The sequence below is a fragment of the Synchytrium microbalum genome (assembly GCF_006535985.1).
Source record: "Synchytrium microbalum strain JEL517 chromosome Unknown SmJEL517_scf0008, whole genome shotgun sequence".
In the NCBI taxonomy this organism is placed as follows: domain Eukaryota; kingdom Fungi; phylum Chytridiomycota; class Chytridiomycetes; order Synchytriales; family Synchytriaceae; genus Synchytrium; species Synchytrium microbalum.
This window is the reverse complement of record NW_022158357.1, coordinates 426,869-449,955: the sequence shown is the minus strand read 5'-3', so window position 1 is coordinate 449,955 and position 23,087 is coordinate 426,869. Positions and strand designations below refer to the sequence as shown.

Below are 23,087 nucleotides of genomic sequence, written 5' to 3'. Positions count from 1 at the left end.
CATTTCGTCGCAAAATCATCTTAAAGGTTATAGAAGGCTTGAAGATTATAAAAGGGAGAGGACATGACCCTATATGGAGTAGGCTCTAATGCTCATGGACAACTCGGCAATGGAACGATAGAGGACACGGCAACTCCGACCAAAGTTAATTTACCAAACAGTGTCGAGCACCCCATTCAATGTATTGCGGGTGGTGGCAATCATTCTCTTTTAATTGATGCAAATGGAAAACTATATGCATCTGGACTCAATAGTCGCGGTCAATTGGGGAGTAACCAGTCATCAACAACATTTGAGTTTATTGAGACTCCCGTGCTCTTTCGGTCTGTAGCGTGTGGATGGGAGCATTCAGCAGCTATAGATGTAGATAGATGTGTTTGGGTGACTGGTGATAACTGTTTTGGTCAACTGGGACTCGACTCTGGCATCGTTAATGTCACAAAATGGACGAAACTTCCAAACTTGAGTCAAGCTATTGAGATCTCATGTGGTGTTAGATCAACAGCAGTACTCACTGCAGATGGACTGTATGTATGTGGTAGTAATCAGCATCAGGCTTTAGGATTGCCAGATAAGATAGATATTACTGTAAAGCAGCCAGGAACGCGACGAGATCGAGGTACTAGTAGCATTGTCTCTATACCGACGTTATCACCATGGGAAGGATGTCGGCATGTCAGTATGAGCCAATATCACGGTGCTGTAATCGCAAAAGAACGCACAATACATTCCTTTGGACGTAACAATCACAATCAGCTCAGTCAGCCTAATAAGGAACGCTGTAAATTTGACTCATTGTCAACTGGATGGTCTCATACTCTGGCATTGTCTACAGAAGGAATAATATACTCGTATGGACGTAATGATCACGGCCAATTGGGACGGGCTGCTGACGCTGAAAGTGTAGCGTTGCCAGAGAAGGCAAGTGAGATATCCACTGGGTCTGAACATTCTCTGGCTTTGCTGCAAGATGGAAGGGTGGCATCGTGGGGATGGAATGAACATGGTCAGTGTGGTGTTGGAAACAATAAGGACGTGCACCAGCCTGGTATCGTCAATCTGCCTTCAAAATGCAAGCTTGTGGCATGCGGAGCTGGCCATTCTTTGTTCTATTGTGAATGTAGGTGCTGTGAGTCTAGCGATGACACAAATGCTTTGATCTTCGATTTGATGAAAGCACACTGACTCTTGATTTGTTTTAGAAGAGCTTGTGGAGGGCTCATTGCTCACTTTAGTGGTAGGTATTGGTATGAACGGATACAAACGAGAATTCTTGTGACTCTAGTCTTCTGGTAAGTAATCTAGCACGCGCATTGCACCCACTGACGACTCTTTTACTCACCAAGACTTTGCCAGATTCCTGGAGCGTCAAGAACTTGTTAATAAAGGAAACATTGGCTGTCACGTCTATAGAAGTCGCTTTTAGTGTACAACGACCATGTCGTCAAATCACTTATAGCCTAGAACTAGCATGTATAGAAGAGTATAGAAGATAGGATGGAAAGATGAAAATAAACGCGTATTACTACGTTACTACGCGAATTTTCAAGCTGAAAGTACAAATCGTGCCCAAAACGCGGCAGCTCCTTTGACCAACCGAAAATCACAGGAAGGACAGCTTATGGCAGACAAGCGATTTCATCCTTATGCGATACCAGGATCTACTTCACGCAATGCACGACCATCAATAGCAGAACCTCCCATGACTCCATTCACTGGGCTTACAGGGCATGGTGTGTATGGCTCAACCAACACATTGCCTTCTTCGACACTACGCCGACCCGTTCTAAATGGCACTCCCAGCTTACGAGACACTTCAAAGACATTGGAATCTATAGAATCTATCTTTGCTAATTTCAAAACTCCTTCTTCCATGGTATGTTGTCAAACATTTGGCACATGGATCTTTTTTGAATTCGTACAAGCTCATTGACTTGAATAACATGTCATATCTAGCCTCCAGACTCATCTCCTGGTCGTAGAAGTATAGCCAGCACAGACTCAAACATGGATATCTATGCAGATCCAGATGTACTTGAACTCAAGAAGCAGTTGAAGGACGCTCGTAGAGAAGCAAGAGAGACACAACGAAAGCTGGAGAGACAGATTGCTGATATGGAGCTTGTCAATAGTCGGCAGAGTGCTAAGCTGGTTGAAGCTACTCAACGAGTCGAGGTAACAAAAAAATCCCGAAACGTTTGCCTGGGAGCGTTGTTTGAGACATCTGTACGCACCACTCTGATGCCTCACCCTTTATTCTCACTATATCATGCAGTCCTTGGAATCAGATCGTAAATTCTTGATGCAGAGAGAAACGGCTGCTTCTACAGAGCTAGAGGAAATCAGAAATCAGTCGACCTCAACAAGGAGTGCTTTTGAACGAACGACTAGTGAATTGAGACGCGAAAATGCAGAAATGAAGGAGCAACTATCTTTAAAGACATCAGAGAACGATGCTTCCATAGCAGACCTTACATTTGCAAATCAACAGCTGGAAGAGACATCTGCGAGGACTCAGAGGAGGTTGTCAGAGCTGGAACAGGAGGTACGTCCATTATGGTAGAGGGGTTTAGTCTTTTTTTTTGCTAGTGCTGAACACCTTCTTCGTCTTCGTGCCCTCAGTATCAAACTATCGTGACTGCGAGACAACAAGAGCGGGCTCAACTACTTCACCTTCAGTCTCAATTAATGCGTACAAAGACATTACTAGCCAGTCAGAGCAACTCTGAAGATGATGATAGTGCTCTCGTCCTTCAAAAACAACTTCACGGTATTGTTTTCGGTTTGATACTTTTTTTGCTGACCAACATTTACAATCTATCTACCACTCTAGATCAAATCATACACATCCAAAACCTAGAATCATCCAATAAACAACTCCAAGCCGAAAATACGTATCTAAAATCACATTACGAGAATACAGAGAAACTGCATGAAAAGACTCGAGCTCTGGAATCTCAGCTTGCTATGATGTCTGATCTACGGAAACGATGTGCTGAACTCGATACTGAATTATCAAAGCTAAAAGGAGAGAAGCTGAGATGGTCTTCATTCTTGGATAAGGAAGATAACACTGGGATGGACTCCCCATTTGCTCTGTCAAAAGAGTTGGCTAAGAATCGGTTGGATTTGATTATATCGAAAGATCGTATTGGAAAGCACGATGCTGAGATTAGAGCCAAGGATGAGTATATTGCTCAGCTTGAAGTGCAGGTACGTAATTTATCGAGCAAAAAAACGCTCCATGTGGTCCTCACAATGTGCGCGTCTCACTTTGTTTTTTATTCAGGCTCAAGAATCCGATGCAAAGTTACGAGTATTGGAAGAAAAGTATAACGCTGAATTGAAGACCTCGAAGCGTACCGAAAGAAGTCGTGCTTTTGCACAAAAGGAAGTCGACTTCTTTAGAGATCAGTTGGTAAGCGCCCAGGTGTTCCAGTGTGGCTCGTACCTAAGATTTACGAGACTCTTCTTTGCACCTTTGTTTAGAAATCATATGATTTGGAGGAACAGAATCTGACAGCCAACTTTGATACAGTCAAGAGTGAACGTATCAAGTCATTGGAAACATTGGTTGAAGAGTATAGACAACAGATACGGCTCCTTGAATCTGAGCATACTGATGGAGATTCCAACATGACTGATGCGACTGTAGGAAATGCGGTTATGCAAAAGCATACTGCAGAGCTGACAGAAGAGTTGAGGACCGCTCAGAAAGGTTTTGAGTAAATTCCGGGTTCAGCCACTCCTTTCTTTCGCGTCTCATTTTCTCTTTTCTTTTGGTAGCTTTGGAAACCTTACAGACTGAAAATGCTCTACTTGTGAAACAATTAACCGCTTCAGACGAACAGCTACGGTTATTGGAGAATGCGTTAGGAAGGGGTGAATACAATACAGCTACCACATCGGTAGGCACCTTCATTCACCGTGACATATGGCATCATCTGACCAATGGCGTTCTTTTCTCAACATACTACATTCTCATGTTAGGTGTTGCAACTACGCAATAATCCAGAATCTGACGAGTTTGCTATTCGACAAGCCACATTGAACGCACTCCAAGCCGAAAACAAGTCATTACGAGAACGTCTAGTAAATCGTAGTGATGCAGGCCTGCCCATTGAGAGCTTCAAAACAGTTGAACAAGACTGTCAAAGGTTGCAAAAGGAATTGGTTGGTCGTGATACCAAATTGCAACGTTTGAGAATGGTATCGACACGATCGAAGGACACGTTTTTTTGGGGTTGGGGGGCATTCAATTCTAAGTTCCAAATCTTTAAACATAGGCATACCAAGCAAAAGCAACCGAGTATCGAGAAGCTGTCTTCAAGTATCTGGGATATAAGGTTGATTTGGAAGAATCAGGCATTCGATTCGTACCCATGCATGCAGAAGGGGAACCATCAGTTGTGATATCAAGTGATGGAACAGGAATACAAGTTGTGAAGGGAGACAGAGCACGAGCTCAGCATATTGATTCGCTTGTGGTGGCATGGGTCAAACAAAAGTCATCCATACCTGGCTTCTTTGCATCTTGGGCTCTAGACCTCATCGAGCGTAGAAGGTAGAGAGGTAGATAAGGCAACAAATATTGTATAAACCATGAGACCATATATATATGTATTTACACTGCATGACACACATAAAGGACTGATTCGACTATATCGTTACTTGTCTTATTTGAGTCTTGTATGATTCATGGATGGCGGAAGCAATGGTGAGTTGATCCATGACTTTGATGCATTCGTCTAGCTTTGTAGCAACCATATTGTGGTCCTATTTGGCAAAAAAAAGACAGAAAACTCCTTATAGTTGATCTGAGCGGTATCAGAAAGCTACACTTACCTCTTGATTAACGACTTCTCGTGATTGTAATTCGTCCTTGACATGCCTCAGCGCATCTCTTTGCTTATACAAACTCAGCAAAGGCTGTGCTCTCTCCTTTTTCAGATCAAACGCAGCCTGTGCGAGTCGTAACTCATCTTGCTTTTTCGCTAATGTGATTCGATCAGCTTCTAGACGTTCCTAACGTACAAAAAGGATGATTAGAGAAAGCAAAAAAAACCACAAGTCTTGAAATGTTGATCTTACGTGAGCTTGTTTCCGAGCGACTTGAAACTCTCTATGTGCTTTCAGATTCAAACCTACTGATTGCAGATACCGTGCTTCTACAAGTAGTATGTCTTCGAGAGGTGAAGATGCTATTGATGATTGTGTAGGTTGTGGTTGTGATGGCTTTTCTTGTTGAGATGCCTTGACTGGTATGGTGCCATCTGGTAGAAGATCATTGACTATTGGTTCAACTTTTGGTGGTTTGGTGGTTGGGACTTGTACATGTTCTTTTACTGGTTTGGAAGGGGTTTGGGTATGTTGTTTTGCTGATTTGTGAGGTGCATGTATGCGTTCTTTTATTGGTCTTGTTGTGGCTTGTATGTGCTCTTCGTTTGTTCTATCCACGTTTTCCTTGTCTTTGGTATGCGATGGTTGAGTGGGTACTGGGTCAAATGACTTTATTACAGGAGGAGGGATTGCTGCTGTTGAAGGTGGTTTACTAGCAGTACTGGTTGCAGTTGGCTGGTTGATGGTCAACCCCTTTGGTTTTGCGACTATTGCAGCAGGAGCCACGTTTTCATTCAAGCTAGAGTTTAGAGAAGCCATGTATCTCGAAGGCACAATACGTCCAGCTGTATGGGACAAAAAACCGTCAGCTGTATCCAATGGATTCCGTTACTGCAACAGGACTTGCCCTTCTTTTTGACTCTCTGCATGTCTGAATCAGCTACAGAAGTAGCAGTGGAGGGTGTTGGCGATACAGACGTGGTTCGATCTGGTCGTGTCTCTGGTAGAACTATCGTTCAATATGTGAGTGTTGATGTTGTAACAAGAAGCACAAAGCACAGGCCATGTTTGGCATACCAGCAGGAAGACCATTTTGATGAAAGTAAGTCGAATCTCTTGATGAGCCTAGTAGTGTTCTTCCTCTTTGCTGAAGAGGATTTGCAGAAGTAGGTCGAGATGTAGGAATAGAGTTTCGATTTGCGAAAGCAGGAGGAGCTAGTGTGGTCCTTCTAGTGGCAGTCTGCCGTGGTGCGAATGCCATAATGTAAAAAAGCTGTCAATCTCTCCTAGTCTGATTGTCCAGATCTGAGACACTCTAACTCCGTAAGTAACTGGTATTTTTCAGTGTGTTTGACTGATGGCGAAGTCGCGTGTTTTCCAGCGTGTTTTCATGATTTCAGCACAGTCATTACGTGTTATTTAATGGTAGATAATATAATTTACAAGAATAAAATCCATACAATCTTGAGCGCGGGCAGCTGCTCGGCCTTCAATGGCTGCTTCTGGTCAAAAGCGCAAACAACAATACGATCAAGTACATGTTATGGAAAGAGTAGGGAGAATACATGGCAACTCGGTATCGGTGTCTAGAGGGAATGCTGTTCTGCTCAACGGGGCTGCCTGCAAACCAACTCAGAGTATGTTCGCTTTCGTTAGAGCTCTGTTTTGCATCAGTTCCACACGTAAAAGAATGTTAATTCCATTGATTAGGATGATATGATTGATAGGATTGTAAAAATGGGCGGTCAATACAAGTGGGTGGCCTTGCATTCATCGGATCAACAAGCACAAAAGAGAGTCACTGTCTGCAACAACATCTGGAAACTGATCTGTTTTGCTCTTTCTCCTTATACAGTGCTGCTTTCACGTCAGACACATCACATCTCATCGCTTTATCTACCGTATCTCCAAAGTACAAGGTATGGTGGTTGGCAACAGACATATCTTCTTCATATATCTGCTTTTTTTGGTCTGACGATGCACCTTTGATTATAGTATGCTGCAAAACTGGAGAAACCTGTTGTAAAGCCAGAATGGATTGAAGTGTGCTGGAATCAATGTCGCTCAAGTCCTTCCTTTGATGCGCTGAGTGTAAGTCTTGTCATTGAAACTTGGTGCCAGATCATCGTACTCAGCACGTCGATTGATGTTAGATCATGGACGAATATCGACTCCCTCCATTTGGAGGTCTAGTTATATGTGTCACGGGCTTCACGGGTGGTGTGTACAGGAAACCTCGTTGAATTACGACACGGACGTCTGACACATGTTTCATCATAGTAGCTCAACGTTCCGATATCAAGAAGCTCATTGAGGACAATGGAGGCGTATTCAGTGCTGATCTGCTCAAGACTTGCACACATCTCGTTGCCAGTGCTCCCACTGGCAAAAAGTATGACTTTGCTGTGAGGGTATGCCACGTATATCGTTTCTTTGCAAAGCTCCATAACTCAGTTTGGTCTTTTAGTGGAAGCTTATGATTGTGTCTCTTGTGTGGCTGGAAGAGTCTGTCCAAAAGAAGGGTTTGTAACCACTAGTTGAATTGAGTCGCTAGGAACTTTCAATATCGTAAAACCTTTCTCTAAAGTCGTCTTTTTTAGCACGGTTGGAGGAATTAGAGTATCCAGTCGTGGATGATCCACAAGAGCAACCAGGCGATGCCAGTTCTGCAGCTGAAACGACAAGCTTACTGTCAGCAGCTCGTCCTGGGCCCCTATTTGATCGGTATTGTAGTCCCCCGCATACTTGTCATATGACCGCTTTCTTATGAAGCCGTTATCATTCAGATGCAACATTTACTTTGGAGAAGGTCTTGCCACGAATCAACTAGCACATTGTCGAAAAACTGTTCGAGACTATGGCGGTGCTACTGCTAAACTTGTAGATGGTTTGGTTACTCATATCGTTGTTGGAATCACTGCCTTGAATGACGGGTTTGCGTAATTTTCCGGCACTTTTTTTGTCCCATATTATCCTGATTGATTCATCCTATAGTACCTTGGATTTGATCAAATCCCGGCCAATACCCATAGTATCAGACAAGTGGTTACAGTCTTGTGGTAATGTTCGTATTCGAGAATGACCATCTGCAACAAAAACCTTACCTACATAAGATGTATTTTGTAGTCGATGCGAAAGCACTAGTCGATATCGAACCATTCGTTGTAAAGCCAGTCGATGTAGCAAATCCGAAACCCATTCCGCACGAGCCTATACCGAAAAGGATTGAACCTGTCGCTGTCACCAAAGTTAAGGTGCAGATTCGTAGTGATCGACGCCGATCATCGTCATTAAACATTGATGGAATATATCCCAGTGTTGAGCCAATCGTGGGCTTTGATATAAGCAACCCTCTCGGTGTTGTTTCGATACCAAACAAGGAGAATGTGGCTGTTTCAAAACCGATAGAGATAAAGCCAATAGAAGCAGGCAAAAAGGTCATTGATGTCCATTTTAGTGATGATGTCAACATGGTCGATGCAGGTGACAATCCAGCTCCATCGACCATCATAGCACCTCCACCTATTGTTAATAATGTAGCTGGTGCTGCTACTTTGCCGACTGACTTGTTTGAAAAGCCAGCTGATGAAGTCATGAGTACTTGTGTTCCTGGAACGATGATTGCAGATACGATTATGAGTACCGCTGTCTTGTATGTATCTCTGACAGTGATACTTGGACGGGTGGAGAAACATTTTTTGCGCTTCATTTGACACATTTCTAACTAGGGAGAGTCTGCTCAAGGGATACGCTTTTGCATGTGAAGGGTTTTCAAACGCCGAGGAGGTTGGTGTTGAAAATGTTTCCTGTTGAAAAAGATCCTCATAGACGCCTTCTGTTTCAAATAGGTTCAAAGGGCTATTGAAGCCGAGATTGTGAGAAAGGGTGGTGTACTAGTTAAGTCGAGAGCGTGGCCACCTACTAGTAACTCAAGGACTCGCTTTGTGGTTGTTCCATTATCAATGTCAGGTCGCTAGATTTTTGCTTGGAATGAATTACAAATCTGATTGAACCATTTATTAGACATGGACTGAATCTACCACCCCCAGTTGATTGTTATTTCGTTACTGAAATGTGGTTGGATCAATGGTGTTCGGTATGTCGCCTATGAGAACGACATTCCTCATAATCTCAATTGTAATTTCGTTTTTTTGGCACCTTTCCAGGATCAACGTCTTCCACTTCTGAGTGCTTGTAAGATATTTCAACCGACCTTAGCTCCATTTCCAATACCTGGTATGTCATTGCTAGCTTTCGATAGTTGGTTGGTTGCTGACCTTCCCTCATATTGTTGCTTAGGATTTTCAAACGCATGCATATCTGTAACAGGCTTTAACGACCATGAACGATACCTGCTTGATGTCGTCACAACGAAGATTGGTAATGTCACTTTAATAAAAATTCAGTATGCAACCATCGCAGAACTGAATGTAGTCTTTGTTGTCGTAGGTGCCACCTTTACGCTCAAGTTCTCAAAGAAGAATACTCATCTCCTGTACAAACCCGATGGCGATGGAAACTCTGCCAAACTTGAAAAGGCCCGTGGATGGAAGATTCCAATTTTGAATCCTGATTGGCTCTATGATGCTGTTCCATTGGTACATACATATATTTTGCTTGCATGTATGATGAACATGGTTGTTCGAGCCTTTGGTTATAATAACACGACCCACTTGTTCTTAGGGTGCGATGCCTGATATACAGCCATACCTTCTAAAGCCGCTTGAACCTCCAGGTTGGATCATTTTTTTTTGAGACATTTTTGCTCTCAGCTAAGCAATGTTTGATATTAGAATTCAAGCCAAGATTTGATACTTCAGATGCTATGACTGCCTTGTTATCACCTACAGGAGCCAAAGGTATTGACAGGCGAGGTACAATAGACTCTTTATTGTTTTTTTATTTTGCTGACGTAGCCCTACAATTAGACTCGTTAGTATCAGCGGGCTCTCCATTAGAATCAGCATTCGCTTCTGGTATACTAAAGGCAAAAGAGAATACATCGAAAATGTCTATAGAACCCATCAGTGCAGTCAAAGAGGAGCCTTTCATTCAACCGCCAGAAGTTCCAGTTCCAATACCATCGTCAAGTCAGTTATCGCAAGTTTTGGCTGATGGTGTCGTTGTTTGTGTTAGTCAAAAGCTGCTGGTGAGCTATGTATCCTGAAGAAGTTGGTTTTTAGCCTACGAGACCAATCTAACATGGCAACAAGCAGCATCGTCGTAGTGAACTATATCGGATATGTAATCAATTGGGTGCCACGACCATCCCTTCCTATTCAGACCAATGTACTCATTATGTACATCAAGGAAATCGACAAAATGAAACCACCAAGGATTTCAAGTCTGCAAAGCTGAAGAACAAGTTTATTGTGTCTCCCTTTTGGCTTGAAAAGGTAGGGCAATCAGATGAATTTGTCAAGGGCTCAAAAACATTTTGGCTTTACACTTTTGAATTACCAATAGTGCTTCGAAACTGGCATCAGACAATCCGAGTCTGACTTTCCTCACACATATAATCCTGTCAAGGCTCTCACACCAGCAGCAAAGGACTTTAAAACCATCGAAATTGACATGGGCGATGATCCGTCTTCGGTTGGCAATGATGCCCCTGAACCAATCATACCGTATAATATAAGTATCAATCGAGACCCAAGCATCGTCATCGGTAAGCCCCCAGTATTCAGGCCCCAGATTGCAGACGAACCGTCACCCAACAACTCGCCCACTAATACGAAAAGTGGCGTGTCTCCTGTTTTACCAGAAGAATCGCAGAGCTCTCAAGTGTCATCAGCTGCAGCAGCCAAGGTCGACGAGCTGTTTAATGTAAAGATTGATAAAAGGCGGCGTCCTAGACCTTTAATATCTGCTGGTCGAAAGCCATCACTACTTGAATCACCCATGGATATCGATATAATGCCATCCCAAATGCCCGTCGCCCATAGTATTGATGCTGGATTTGTGGCATATGAAGATACAGAAGGTATCAAGGAGAAGAGGAAGCTGATTGAGCAATTCCAAACTCGTAAACGTGGAAGAATGTCGTCAGAAGAACCTGGTAGTGATGCTGGTAGTCTTATGAGTGAAGGAGTTGTTGAGACTGTTGGTCTGTCAAGCAATCTAGGAGGTTTATTCAGACAACATGGAAGGCATAGTAGACTGTCAGAACCACCCATAGATGGAAACAATCGTCCAGCAGATGCAGTTTCGTCGGTCAAGTCGGCTGGTATTGCATCCATATCGGCCACTGAACTTGGTGATGCTAGTAGTCATACTGCCAAGACCATGTCGATTACTTCTGCTGTTGCTGGTACGACTGCGAAGACGACGACGACTACTACTGTTAGCAACAATCAGCCAAAGATTTTGATGTCTGGAATTCAGAATCCAAATCGAGAAAAGTACACTAAAATGATTACTCGATTGGGTGGTATTGCATTAAAGTCAGAAGCATGGGTTCAGGAATGTACTCATCTCGTAGTAGTAAACACAAACAAGACAGAAAAGTATATTGCAGCGTGTGCATCCGGTAGTTGGATTCTTAAGCCGTCTTATTTGGAAGCTTGTGAAGCTGAAGGTCGACTAGTAGAACCTGACCCTCACGAGTACTTGCCTCCAGTTGGCTCGAATTCGTCTGGTGTAGGTGCTGGATTTCGGTGGCGTAAGCATCTTGGTAATTATCTTAATCTGGCCGCACCGCGGAATGGTGCATTCCAGACTTGGAATGTTTTGCTGGTTGCTACACCGGAAAAGGCAGATCCGTTGGCTAGGATTATAAGAGCTGGAGGTGGAATTGCGACTATTGGTAAAGCACCTTTTAATACTATGGAGCAGCAGGTATGTGTGTGCATTGCAATGCTGTTGAGACAGGAGACAGTTGGATGTCATATTTTGACAATCTATTGTAGATTTTTCTTGGTCTCAGGCTAACAAACCTCTCTTCATAGAATTACACACATTGCATTATAGATGAGCGGCCAGGCGTCAAGTATCCAGATCCTAAGGTGCTTGCGACTAAAGGTAATCTGGTCGCGAGCATTGTTTTGTGACAGTGTCGATGTTTACTTATGCTTTTGGTTTTTTCAAAATAGGGACACTTTGCGTAAATATGCATTTTGTAGCGGATTATTTATGTGTTGGACCTGGAGAGGCATCTTCGCTTGTAGCAAAACATCTTGTAAAATAAGTTTAAGTATCTCGCACAAAGTCAGATGCTTTGTTCACGTAGCCATGTAGCGCGTGGAATCACGTAGCAAAGTACTGTCATCATTCGGTTGGTTGATTTTTGAGTGCTTTCTTCTATATCGTCCTTCACCAGATGTCCGTCACCTCCAAGTCAACGACACACCTTAGAAAATCAACGTTGTAGTAGTCGGACAACAGAAAATGCTGACATCTCCAGCGCAACGTAGCGCATCACCCACCAAATCCAACGCACAGCATCGTAGAGGATCAAATCCATCTAATAGTACTTCGCAGTCAAATCTATTATCAAGAAATGAGCTGAGAAATCAAAATGAATCTTCCAATGAAGGACAACAAGGCACTACTATTTTGTTCAGTGCTTGTAAAGGTGAATTGTTCACCTTGACGAATGGATTCAAGTCCTTACAGAAACGATTGAGAACATCATTTAAAGTTGTAACGTAAGTTGTTTTGTGAACTGTGGGAGGAGGGTTGATGTGGTGTAGATCGTGGAATGGTAGCATGAGGGATTGGTGGGGTTTGGAGTGCTTTAACTGATGCGTGCTTGATCTTTGTCATTTACATGTCACGGTTTGGCATAGTCAAGGAATATGCATGAAGACGGTTGTGTTTATTCCCCTTTTGTTGGCTAATTAGGCTGAAGGACGGCATAACGGAATCGAAACTGGGTGGATCATCGCTCGTTGTATTTGGAGCTCCAAGAGATAAATTCTCTTCTGCTGAGGTTTTGTTTTGGGAAGTTGAGCAACAACAAAAAATCAAGCCTGAAGCATTATCACATATAGTTTGGAGCACTTAAATCATACGTGGATGGTGGTGGATCTGTATTATATCTCGCTACTGAAGGCGGTGAATCGCAACTGGGTACCAACTTTAATTATCTGCTGGAAGAGTATGGCGTCGTTGTCAATGCAGGCAAGTTATACATACTTGATGCTTTCGAATCACAGTGTTCCCACGACTGACATTCCATAATTCAGATTCCGTCATTCGAACAATGTACTACAAGTACTACCACCCTAAAGAAGTCTTGATAACGAATGGCGTGCTGAATCGAGAATTGAATCGAGCGGCAGGGAAACGAGTTGGATCTGCTGGTGGTGGTGCGGGACGTCACAATGATGCTGTGTTTCATGATAAGGAGAATCCGTCGTGAGTATTAATGGACCAGAAAAGCGATGGTACTCGCCCCTAACAGTTCTTCCGACAACTAGATCTCTCTCATTCGTGTTTCCATTCGGAGCGACTCTGAATGTGCAGACACCATCTGTGCCGATATTGTCATCATCTGCGGTTTCATATCCAGTGAATAGACCGATAGGATCTGCATATGCTGGAAATGTATGGATCAATCATTGTAGTGTCTCTTTTTTGTGCTCAACCTTATGTTGTGCCGAATAGGACGGTCGTGGTAAACTGGTCGTGGTTGGATCCGCATACACGTTTTCGGACGAGTATATTGACAAGGACGAGAATGGGAAACTGTTTGATGTTTTGATTCGATTCCTGACGACAGGTGTGTTGTCGCATTGATTGGATTTCTTGATTTCTTCATTTTGAAGCCAAATCAATTTTCGTTTGACTTAGATCGAATCACGTTAAACTCAATTGATGCCAGTGAACCAGAAGTGAGCGTCATCAATTCTCGTCAAAGTATTGTCGTACTATCCGAGCTAACTTTTTTTCCAGATATCAGACTATCATTTCACACCTGATGTTGGGAAACTGGCTGATTCTTTACGTGTCTGCTTGCAGGCAAGATTACCATTGAAACACAGAGCCTCGCAGTTCCTAAATCTTGTTTTTAGGAGAGCGACGATATACCAAAAGACTTTACGAGCCTTTTTGATCATCAACTATTCAAGTTTGATTTAGATCTATTGCCAAAGGCTCTCAAAGTTTACACTGTAAGGTGTTTCAATGCAAAAACGAAATTAGATAATTAATATCTACCAAACTACAGGACTTGGGTCTGAAACATGAGCCATTGACACTGATACCGCCAGAGTTTGAAACACCATTACCGCCATTACATCTAGCACTTCATTCACCAGATCTACGAGCTCTGCCACCACCGTCTCTAGAACTATTTGATTTGGACGAAGTCTTTGCTGCACCAAGAGCCAGATTAGCACGATTGGCCAACAAGTGTGATGATGACGATTTAGAATACTTTATTAGAGAAGCAGGGTCTATAGTTGGTGCTTCTCAACGGCTTGACAAGAAGAGAGAGAGTAAAACCAGTAGTATTAGTGACGGCGTCGGAATTACTCGAGTTTCTGCTAAGGAAGTGCTTGCTGAAGTAACACGCTGTCTGATTAATTGGAAGGGTGCTGGTGGCGGTTGAAAAGCAATCTGCATGAAAAAGGGTATATGTATCTATTAGGCTAGTGTATATAGACATGGATCGTTTGGACGTGCTTTTCAAAATTGTATTTCAGTTGATATTTTCAAACTATGAGAGTCAGTGTAGGTTTCAAATGAGGTGGATCATATGGTTGAATCAACTGATCGGCTCAAGGGTGGAAGTTTCCTCGTTGGCTTCCACGTGGACGAGCAGTTCCAGTTGGAGGGGCACCAGAAATGGTCTTGTCGTGGTCTGGTACCATGGTGCCAGTAGGTCTGACGCCATCAGAAGTCTTGGTGCCATCCAACGTCCTAGGTGCATGAGTTTCAAGAGTCCTTGGTAAATGAGTTGCTTCGGTTCCGTGACCTGCAGAGAGTAGATTGAACACATTGTTAAGTCAGGTTTGAAACAACAGACTCTGCTCCAATGACTCCAATGTGACAAGCATACTCATCGTATTAGTGTGTCTAGCAGCGATTGCAGTTCCATTGTGTGGTACATCTATAATGCGAAAAAGATTCGTTAGAAGTGTTTACTGCCCGTATGCTGGGTCCCGAGGAATCATAATCTCCTCAGCAAAGCGTCAATAAATATCACACTGATGGAAACATACCAAACCGGACGGCTGGGATTTTCAATGCTTCAGATCCACTAACGGATAGTCCGAGGACGAGTGCTACAGCAATGATCTTGTACATCTTTGTTGTGGTGTGTTATGTTTCAATACTCGGATTACTTGAGCAATATTTTAATGATCAGCTCTTGTTTGATTTACGGAAATGAACGGGTGACGAGAGTAGTAATATGGTTTTTTTAGTGTGATAAAACTGCGCTGCCAAGAAGTGTGGTGTCTTTCGTGCCCTCCACTAATGTGTGTGCGGTTTTGTCCCGCAATGCCAAGACCAACCGCGTCCGAAAGATTTGATCTAGAAGTTTCTTTAATCGATCTGATAGATGTTAGGCGAAAGTTTTGAAATTCTTTGTATCCAAATCTACTCCCGTATTATCAAGCTCTTGATGTCGCAAACTTTCGTGATTTCGTGAACTGACGAAAAAACAGAGCTTGATGACCTGCCTGCAGTGGCTTCGCGATGGTAACGTTTTTACTGCGATAGCTTCGATCATATGTTTATGCATGCATACAACTACTTTTCTGACACTCTGCCTGTAGTATTAAACCCTTCAAGGAGCAAATATATTTGATCGCCGCAAACATGATCTCTCACCCAAAAACGATTCAAGCAGGCTCTGAACCACCAAAATTTCAATTTTTGATGTGTAAATTCGCGCTGTTTGACAATTGACCTGCAAGTCCGTTGGAAGTAACTGCCACTATTGCGTTCTTTCGAGGAACACCTGTTACCCACAACAAAACGCGACGAAGGACAAGTTGAAATATGCGTACCCAGACATTGATTCAGCGGAATGATTCGAGTTTCCTTCTTGAACCGATTATGCAGTAGATGAAGTAGTGCAAACGGATTTCGGGCTCGTCGTGACTGAATTGCAAAACGCACCAAAAACAAGTTGGTTGAATTAAACTAAAAGTCTGTCAAGAGACAACTCGGCGGTTTCTGTTTGCTTACAGGACACAACTTCATATTTTAAATACCTTTTGGTTACATTTGACTGAAAGAGTACAACTAGATCTATACTACATCACATAAACAACGAATCAATATCTTCAAGGCTCTTTGAAAACTCTGCATCATCATCCCTTTGGGGCTTGTCGTCTTTCTTCATATGCATGTGACCGTTCTCATCAACTTGGAGATTGTTGAGAAAGTCCAGGAAACTATTACAGGCTGCTTTGAATTCAGCTTCCTTGGGTGCGATATCAGGCACTGTTTGCATTTGCGACACGTCTCCTTCTTCTTGGATGTCTACTCTATCATTCTGACCATCCACATTACGATCAGAAGAAGACTTTAGAGATGACTTTCCGACTCGATTCGTCACAGTCTTGTCGTGTAGGCTGTTGAGATTGTCCAAGGTTGCTTTGATACGTTGGTTTGTAAGCGTTGCATTTCGTGCTTGTGGTTGCACTTTGGACATGGCTGAGAAAACGCTGAGTGGAGGTCGTGATACTGAAGACATTGTCGTACCGGGTGACGTTATAGGCGACGGTACATCAGTGGATGTTAATGCAAGTCTGAGCGACGAGACTCGGGCTGTTGCTGATGTCATTTTGTGTAAATTGTTGAGATTATCACGTTCAGCCCATGGTAGAGACAGTACTAGACCTAGCAGGACTTGGTCAGTGTCATTAATCGAATGCGGGAAACCCTTTCTTTACCATTTTCTGGAGTTGTTGTATCAAGATCAATGACATCTATGCTACTATCGTCATTTGTTGGGGAATCCCGAACAATGCGTTTGGATGCAACTTTTGAAAGTTTTTCTGTGGGACGCACATGTTGTTCAACATCAGATTCAAAATCAGAGTCATCATCATCAAAGTTGCCTAGTCGACTGAAAGCCTTCCTTTTCGGTTCAGCGTGTTTTGGCTTCTTGACAATAGCAGAGTCCTCTCCCTCAGAAGAGAACTCGGCTTGAGAGGAAGATGGATCGCGTTCAACAGAGGGCTTGATCTTTCGTTTTAGTGCCTTCTTCACAGGGATTCCAGTCTTGCAGCATAAGTGCTTGCAACTAAAAAGTCGTCGTCAACCCAAAAAAGGTGCTCATGTTTCGTATTATCTTTTTGTTTTTGATCTTTACCTGTTCTTTTCACCGCACTTGTGATCGCAAGGCACCAATCCAGGGGCCAGCCCAGCAGCTGCGCCATCTTGAAGCAAGCGATTCTTGATATCTTCAGGTTTAGGACGAGGTGGAGCTGTTTGCTGTACTTGCTTATCATCGACCATCATTGCCTGAACCGTCTCTTCAAATTGAGTATCTTCAAATGGAGTAGCATTAGAGACAAGCACAGACTCGAGTTATCTCAAACACAACACCTACTTACCACTGCCTAATCCAGTCTCCATCATATCCGCATGATCTTGATCTGAATGAGGTGGTTCGTCCATTGGTTCAAGACCATTTGCCTTGAGTACCTCATCCACGAGCAACAACTCTGCTTCATCAAATGGAAGATCATAGTCATCTTCATCTGGATCAACTGGTTCGATAGGAGTTAAATCCTACACGCAAAACAAGTCCATTTAGGAGTTATATTCTGGACTGGCAGTAAAAAGGTGACGCAGACTCACAAGATGCTTCTTCACAGGCGGTTTGGGTAATTCCTTTCTGTTTGGCAAAAATGGACCCTTGATTTCAAGTACGAGTTGACTGTGAACATCAATTCCAACTAGGAGAAAGTGGCTTCAATGCTCATCTTTAAGAGTTTACACTGTGCTATTGCGATACATACCGTAATCTTCGGACAATAACGAGCACATGATATGCATAGAAGGCTGATTGGCATTGAGTGAGAGAGAGAAAGATATCGAGTCCTTGAGTTTCGAGATCCTGTTCAATGACAAATGGATAGAAAATTCAGATTGATTGGATTGGTAGGTTAGGTAATTCAGATTGATTAGTTTGGCAAACGTTTCGCATACATTACACGACGGTGTTCAATCAATTGATGATCAGAACTTGTCACCAGAAAGATAGCAGAAGGAGGAGATCGACCGGAAGTTTTACAAGTGTCCTTGTTTGCCAAAGCCAGTTTGACTTGCAAGTCAGCTTGTCGCGTTCGTGGGTTCTCCTTGTTTTGATTGATTACCATCGTAAATTGAGGAAGAGTTTTGGCAGCATCAAGGAGTTTGTTGCCGAATGGTGGATTTCGATTCAAAGCTAGTTCCAGCTCGCGGGCATCTGCACGCAATATACGTGGCATGGTAGAGATTCCTTTTGCGGCAAGAATACGTGCGCTTTGAGGTCCTAGTTCCGATGATGAGCAAAACGACTCCTACTGCCCAAAAAATTCAGTACAACTGGCCACTCACCTATGCCATCGATTTGCTTCAATACTAATCCGTCAGCACTCTCCCATGACTTAGCATTGATGCACTGATAGAGAGTGATAGAGGAGCGCACAGATATCTCATCACCCTTCTCCATAAAAATTTCGATCATAGCTAGCAAAACGAGTTCGTTAAGGCATAAATAGACCTCTCGGTATTCACATATTCATACTGCTCACCACGTCCAACGGTTGGAGCAGCATTAAAGATAGCATTCGTCTGCATTGAGAATTCCGTGGAGGCCTTTTGGTTTTCAAGCGAGATAGAGCCGAATACAGCCTTTTTGATATGTTGAGGGATGGAAACGTGAGGAAGAGGTAGCCCCGCTGGTTGCACATAGTTTACAGTCCGCTTGAACGATGGTCACTTACCTGGAGCAATATAGTCACTTTATCACATACGTCCTTTACTTTTCCACCCTTTATTGGAAAACGTGTTTGTTTGCTAATGGCATTTAATTCGCCCTTGTCACCACGAAATCGAATTTCAGCAAACTCTTCAGCCTTTGAAAGGCATGTCAACACGTCCTTGAGAGCGGCTTTTGAAACTTGAAGTATGGCAACAGTGGTGTTGAATTTGAGACAGTATTTTGCCATGATCTTTCCAAATTCTATAGAAGGGTGTGTGGAGTGTTGGGATTTAACTGATCAATTTGAGCCTTCTGAAAATTGCAAAATGATAAAAAAGCTTTCTAACCAGTTGGTTGAAGGCCATGTCCATCATCTGAGACAGCAATAAGATGTTTTTTTCTCAACAAGTCCATATCCGTAGTATATATTCCTACAAAAGCAAAACTTTGTTAACAAGCGCACCCTTTTGCTAGTGAGGGGCTCCCTCCCACCTTCCAGACGTTTCTCAGCACTCAATTTGGCAATAACTGTTGTTGTATTCTTCAACTTATAATGAGCTGGATTCTTCTTGATACGAACTATCAGCAACGAAGCAAGTTAATGTTTAAGTGCGTTGAAGAAAGTTGACAGCAAAATTACCATAAAGAAACGATGACTTGAGCCATTCAATAGCAAGACCAACATTGGTGACAGTTCCCAACACAATCTCAGCATTCAAGTGCTCAATCAGATTCTCGTGCAAACTTGACGAATGGGTTCAAACAATGGGTGAGCCAAGATATGCAAAACGACGATTTCAAGTCAACTATATACCTCGACTCGATGATTTCTGTTCCAGCCACCATTTGTAAATATTTGTTCTTCTGTTCACTGTCTGTCATAATGAGAGCGACCCCAGAGTCTTCAAACTGGGTAGTCTTGTCAGTAGAGAATAGCTATCGCGGACATGCCGCTTCGACTCTACCTGGGGTCTGCCTGCTCGACCCATCATTTGCATTATATCCAAGCCTTGATACTCTTGATACCCAGTACTCGTATATTGTTGAGTGCCCTTGATAATCACCAGATATGCAGGCAAATTGATGCCAACTGCAAGTGTGGATGTAGTACCTATTTTTAGATGGTGAGAACAATCAGATGTGATTGCGAAAGCCGACTTTCAAAACTTACAAATCACAATAACATTTCCAGCTAGAAATCCCTGTTCAATCTTTTGACGATCTTCAGAAGCCATTCCAGCATGGTGAAATGCAACACCAGATATGACCACGTCTACGTCAATGAAGATAATATCAGGAAATGGCCCTTGATTTAATGTCACATTTGGTGACTGCGACTACCCACCTCCAAGTTTCTTGTCCTTCAGTCCAGTACGAAGATGTCTCAAGTTCTCATACTGATTCTTGGTCTTGACGAAAGGATGAACATCACCAAATCCTCCTGTAACTACTGTTGAGCAAGCTTTGGCAATTGTGTCTGCACTAAATTGTGCTGATTTGCGAGTGGAACAAAACTGTTGGCGAGACACTGTGAGCGTTCAATCAAGTTAACCACAAAAAGAAAATTTGTCTCACGATCATTGTAGCCTTTGATTGTGAATACTTTGAAATGGCGTCCATAAGTCTGTTTTGTAGACACTTGTTAGTTTACCATCCAAAACAGGAGATGCTCCACTATCTTACTTGTAATCCAAAGATTGTTCAAATACAAAAGGATTGCCTTTTGGAGGATATCCAATAACTTCTTTCTGAAGCTTGACTGGTCTATACTCTTCGCCGAATGTTCTGTGGAAAATATGCAAATGAGAAACAAAAATTACAAACAAATACAAACCACATACTTGATCTCAGCTCGTGTGCCATCTGAATTCTTAAGCCAATCTGCAATATCGTCAATGTTGGGAACAGTGGCTGACAAGGCCAGTAAACGAATTTGTTGATGCTGTGTTGAATCCAGATTAGTCGATTTCTGCCTTTCAACCTCTAATCCTAAAGTGCGCATTCTTGATACCACGACTTCAAGCGTGGCTCCTCGTTTAGACTCATTCAACAGGTGAACTTCGTCAATCTGTGACCGTAAGATCGCAACGAAGCCGTGAGCTCCACACCATGCGGTATTTTTCGTGTGCATCATAACCTTACCAAGAATAACCGTAACAGGCCCATCAATGCTTTCTGGTCTCTCCATCGTCTTGAAATAGAGTCCCACTTTTCTGGAGTTGTGACACTAGAAAGCAGAACTCAATGAGGGTCATGATAACATAAGGTCAACGTGGGTGTGTGTTCTTACATGATATTACTCCTTCTGATTTCAGCCACACTGACATAATCTGTGTCGCCAGTCAATTCATTGCCTATTGATTAAGAGCTATATTATTAGATTTTGTGCTTCATGAAACACCGTTCCAGTCACTTACACTTGATGCCCAAGTTTCGAAACTTCTTCTGCCAGTCAACTGTACGCTCATTACACAACGCTTTTGTTGGAGCCATGTAAACGACTTTGGCTTGATCACCATCAGGTCTCATAAACAAGCGTATCATAGCTGAATGAAGGTTTGTGATGATGATGACGCTGATGAGTTTTAACCAATACGCCGGTTCCAAGTAGAAAATCTGCTCACCTAGCTCCATAAGCACAGTCTTTCCGGAACCAGTAGGTGCTATTCGGAAATGCCAATTCAGTCATACTATGGCGTCGAATTGGAACACTGCATTGGTACCAGAAACAACTAGATTGCAGTCAGTATTCATAGCCTATAACACAAAAAAAAAGGAAAATTGTCGAGGATTGTAAACCTGGCGACTGAATTTCAACACTTACAATGTCGAAACACTGAGATTGCACCGAATTGAAGTATGGAAAAGCAAACAAGCTACGAAAACGTTCACCTATCAAACGTCCAAGGAAACAATCAACCATTCACAAAGAAAGCATTAAACGCTTGATTGGCCATACCGAGTTCAGATACTGCTTTCAACACTGTTCCTTGCACCACAGGCGCATGATTACGCAGCAATGGCTGTGAAGGTGCAGTTGGATATGATTGTTGTTGGTATTGTTGTTGCTGTTGCTGTGGTTGTTGCTGAGGAAACGATGGTCGATTTAAGGTATTATTTCGAGCAACTGGCTGACGAGGAGCTTGAGAGGCTTGTGAGGAAGGCTGAAGGTCATTATAATTATTCGATGATGCTCGTTGTTGATAGGTTTGTGTTGGTTGATTGTATAGGCGATTTGGATTTTGTTGTTGCGTAGGTCTTCGTTGAGTAGGAGGCATTTGGAGGTTTTGAGCAGACGATGGATACTTTTGTGATGGTTGTGACCGTACTGACGGCTGAAATCGAGCAGGAGGTAGTGGTAGAGGCTGAGTATTGTATGAAGGCTGACTGTTGAATTGTGGTGATCTGTGACCATTATCTAAAACCATGATATAAAAGAAGTTAAGCACTTTCAGCGTGACATAAAACTTGACGGTGAAATGTACATGATTGAGAAGCATCGTTATCATCAAACTAAAGAAACAAAGCGGAAATAAGGTATTAAAAAGAGAGGTTTATTGGCAATCAACTTCCACTCACAGTAAGCAAATGATCCTCGTTCTGAAACATGTCTGACTCATGATATGAATCTCGAATTGGTTGACCTTGTGTCCTCGTAGCTGGTCCTACATAGATGTTGAGAAGATCAGTTCAGACCCGCTGGTTCTGTTTTACCATCACCATCATTTTCTCCAAACGATCCAGAACATGGAAGCTGCCATGTTCCAGCTTGTTGTTGCATCCAAGGACGTTCAGACATCATAGGTAGAGATGGCAATTGTGTCATTGAAGGCCTGTTCAGAGTTTGATCAAAGTTGTCAAGGTGGGTTCGTCTCATGGCTGTAATTTCAGGGCCAAATCAAGTCAAGAAATTCAGGAATCTCACCTGCGGCTTGATGTTCGAGCGAAATGAGCTTGAAATCTCAAATCACCACCATCATCACCAGACCAATAATGTTGATTTGGAGCAGCATGAGAGGACAATGCTGGCGGTCCTGATGACGCAGTATTCTGCCATCGACCTTGTCTTGATTGATTGCGGTACATTTGGCTCCTTCAAGCTTGTTTGATATTCGATGTTTGCAATGTTGAGCTTTAGAACTTGATGACAAGGCTGCTATTCACTTTAAAGTCAGTCAATTTTTGTTTCAAGTGCTTTTAAACACGCTAAAGAATTCACTTTTCGCTAATCCCGTCGTTCTGTGCCTCTCTCAAATGAGTATTAGGCGATCACCCCGAAAATCAAATTTCAACACAAAAGATAAGTATTCTGAATAGTAAAAGTACGGCCTACAGTGTTGAGCTATATTTACTGGTGACTGGAAACCAGGTGGTCGCG

General features: G+C 42.8%; 3 protein-coding genes across 3 annotated transcripts; 2 read left to right on the top strand and 1 right to left on the bottom strand.

Annotated features, from left to right (window-relative positions):
- Positions 1-63: 63 nt before the first annotated feature.
- SmJEL517_g02138 (uncharacterized protein) lies at positions 64-4,568 on the top strand (the record flags this gene model as incomplete). Its single annotated transcript, XM_031168066.1, has 13 exons — positions 64-1,048; positions 1,203-1,237; positions 1,347-1,473; positions 1,551-1,876; positions 1,957-2,175; positions 2,276-2,545; positions 2,623-2,770; positions 2,834-3,213; positions 3,290-3,418; positions 3,490-3,718; positions 3,787-3,908; positions 3,991-4,209; positions 4,287-4,568. The coding sequence occupies 13 exons, from the start codon at positions 64-66 to the stop codon at positions 4,566-4,568; spliced, it is 3,471 nt and encodes a 1,156-aa protein (XP_031025994.1).
- A 1,836-nt stretch (positions 4,569-6,404) lies between these two features.
- Positions 6,405-14,392, top strand: SmJEL517_g02137 (uncharacterized protein; the record flags this gene model as incomplete). Its single annotated transcript, XM_031168065.1, has 33 exons — positions 6,405-6,476; positions 6,550-6,593; positions 6,695-6,758; positions 6,835-6,930; positions 6,993-7,059; positions 7,120-7,250; positions 7,307-7,361; positions 7,440-7,563; positions 7,626-7,772; positions 7,834-7,898; positions 7,966-8,491; positions 8,568-8,625; positions 8,688-8,803; positions 8,863-8,935; positions 9,006-9,075; positions 9,139-9,219; positions 9,289-9,437; positions 9,523-9,574; positions 9,633-9,698; positions 9,768-9,988; positions 10,056-10,235; positions 10,306-11,676; positions 11,787-11,859; positions 12,242-12,485; positions 12,682-12,769; positions 12,831-12,909; positions 12,996-13,197; positions 13,260-13,386; positions 13,447-13,561; positions 13,633-13,673; positions 13,735-13,788; positions 13,854-13,952; positions 14,009-14,392. The coding sequence occupies 33 exons, from the start codon at positions 6,405-6,407 to the stop codon at positions 14,390-14,392; spliced, it is 5,334 nt and encodes a 1,777-aa protein (XP_031025997.1).
- A 1,659-nt stretch (positions 14,393-16,051) lies between these two features.
- Positions 16,052-22,795, bottom strand: SmJEL517_g02136 (uncharacterized protein; the record flags this gene model as incomplete). Its single annotated transcript, XM_031168064.1, has 31 exons — positions 16,052-16,635; positions 16,689-17,041; positions 17,111-17,288; positions 17,355-17,532; positions 17,602-17,699; positions 17,763-17,860; positions 17,953-18,277; positions 18,343-18,474; positions 18,540-18,639; positions 18,732-18,970; positions 19,057-19,140; positions 19,202-19,288; positions 19,350-19,453; positions 19,524-19,618; positions 19,675-19,820; positions 19,881-19,982; positions 20,055-20,223; positions 20,285-20,333; positions 20,393-20,494; positions 20,551-20,777; positions 20,852-20,936; positions 21,000-21,063; positions 21,127-21,255; positions 21,334-21,372; positions 21,433-21,466; positions 21,534-21,601; positions 21,669-22,127; positions 22,195-22,222; positions 22,289-22,374; positions 22,424-22,542; positions 22,635-22,795. The coding sequence occupies 31 exons, from the start codon at positions 22,793-22,795 to the stop codon at positions 16,052-16,054; spliced, it is 4,722 nt and encodes a 1,573-aa protein (XP_031025998.1).
- Positions 22,796-23,087: the final 292 nt, after the last annotated feature.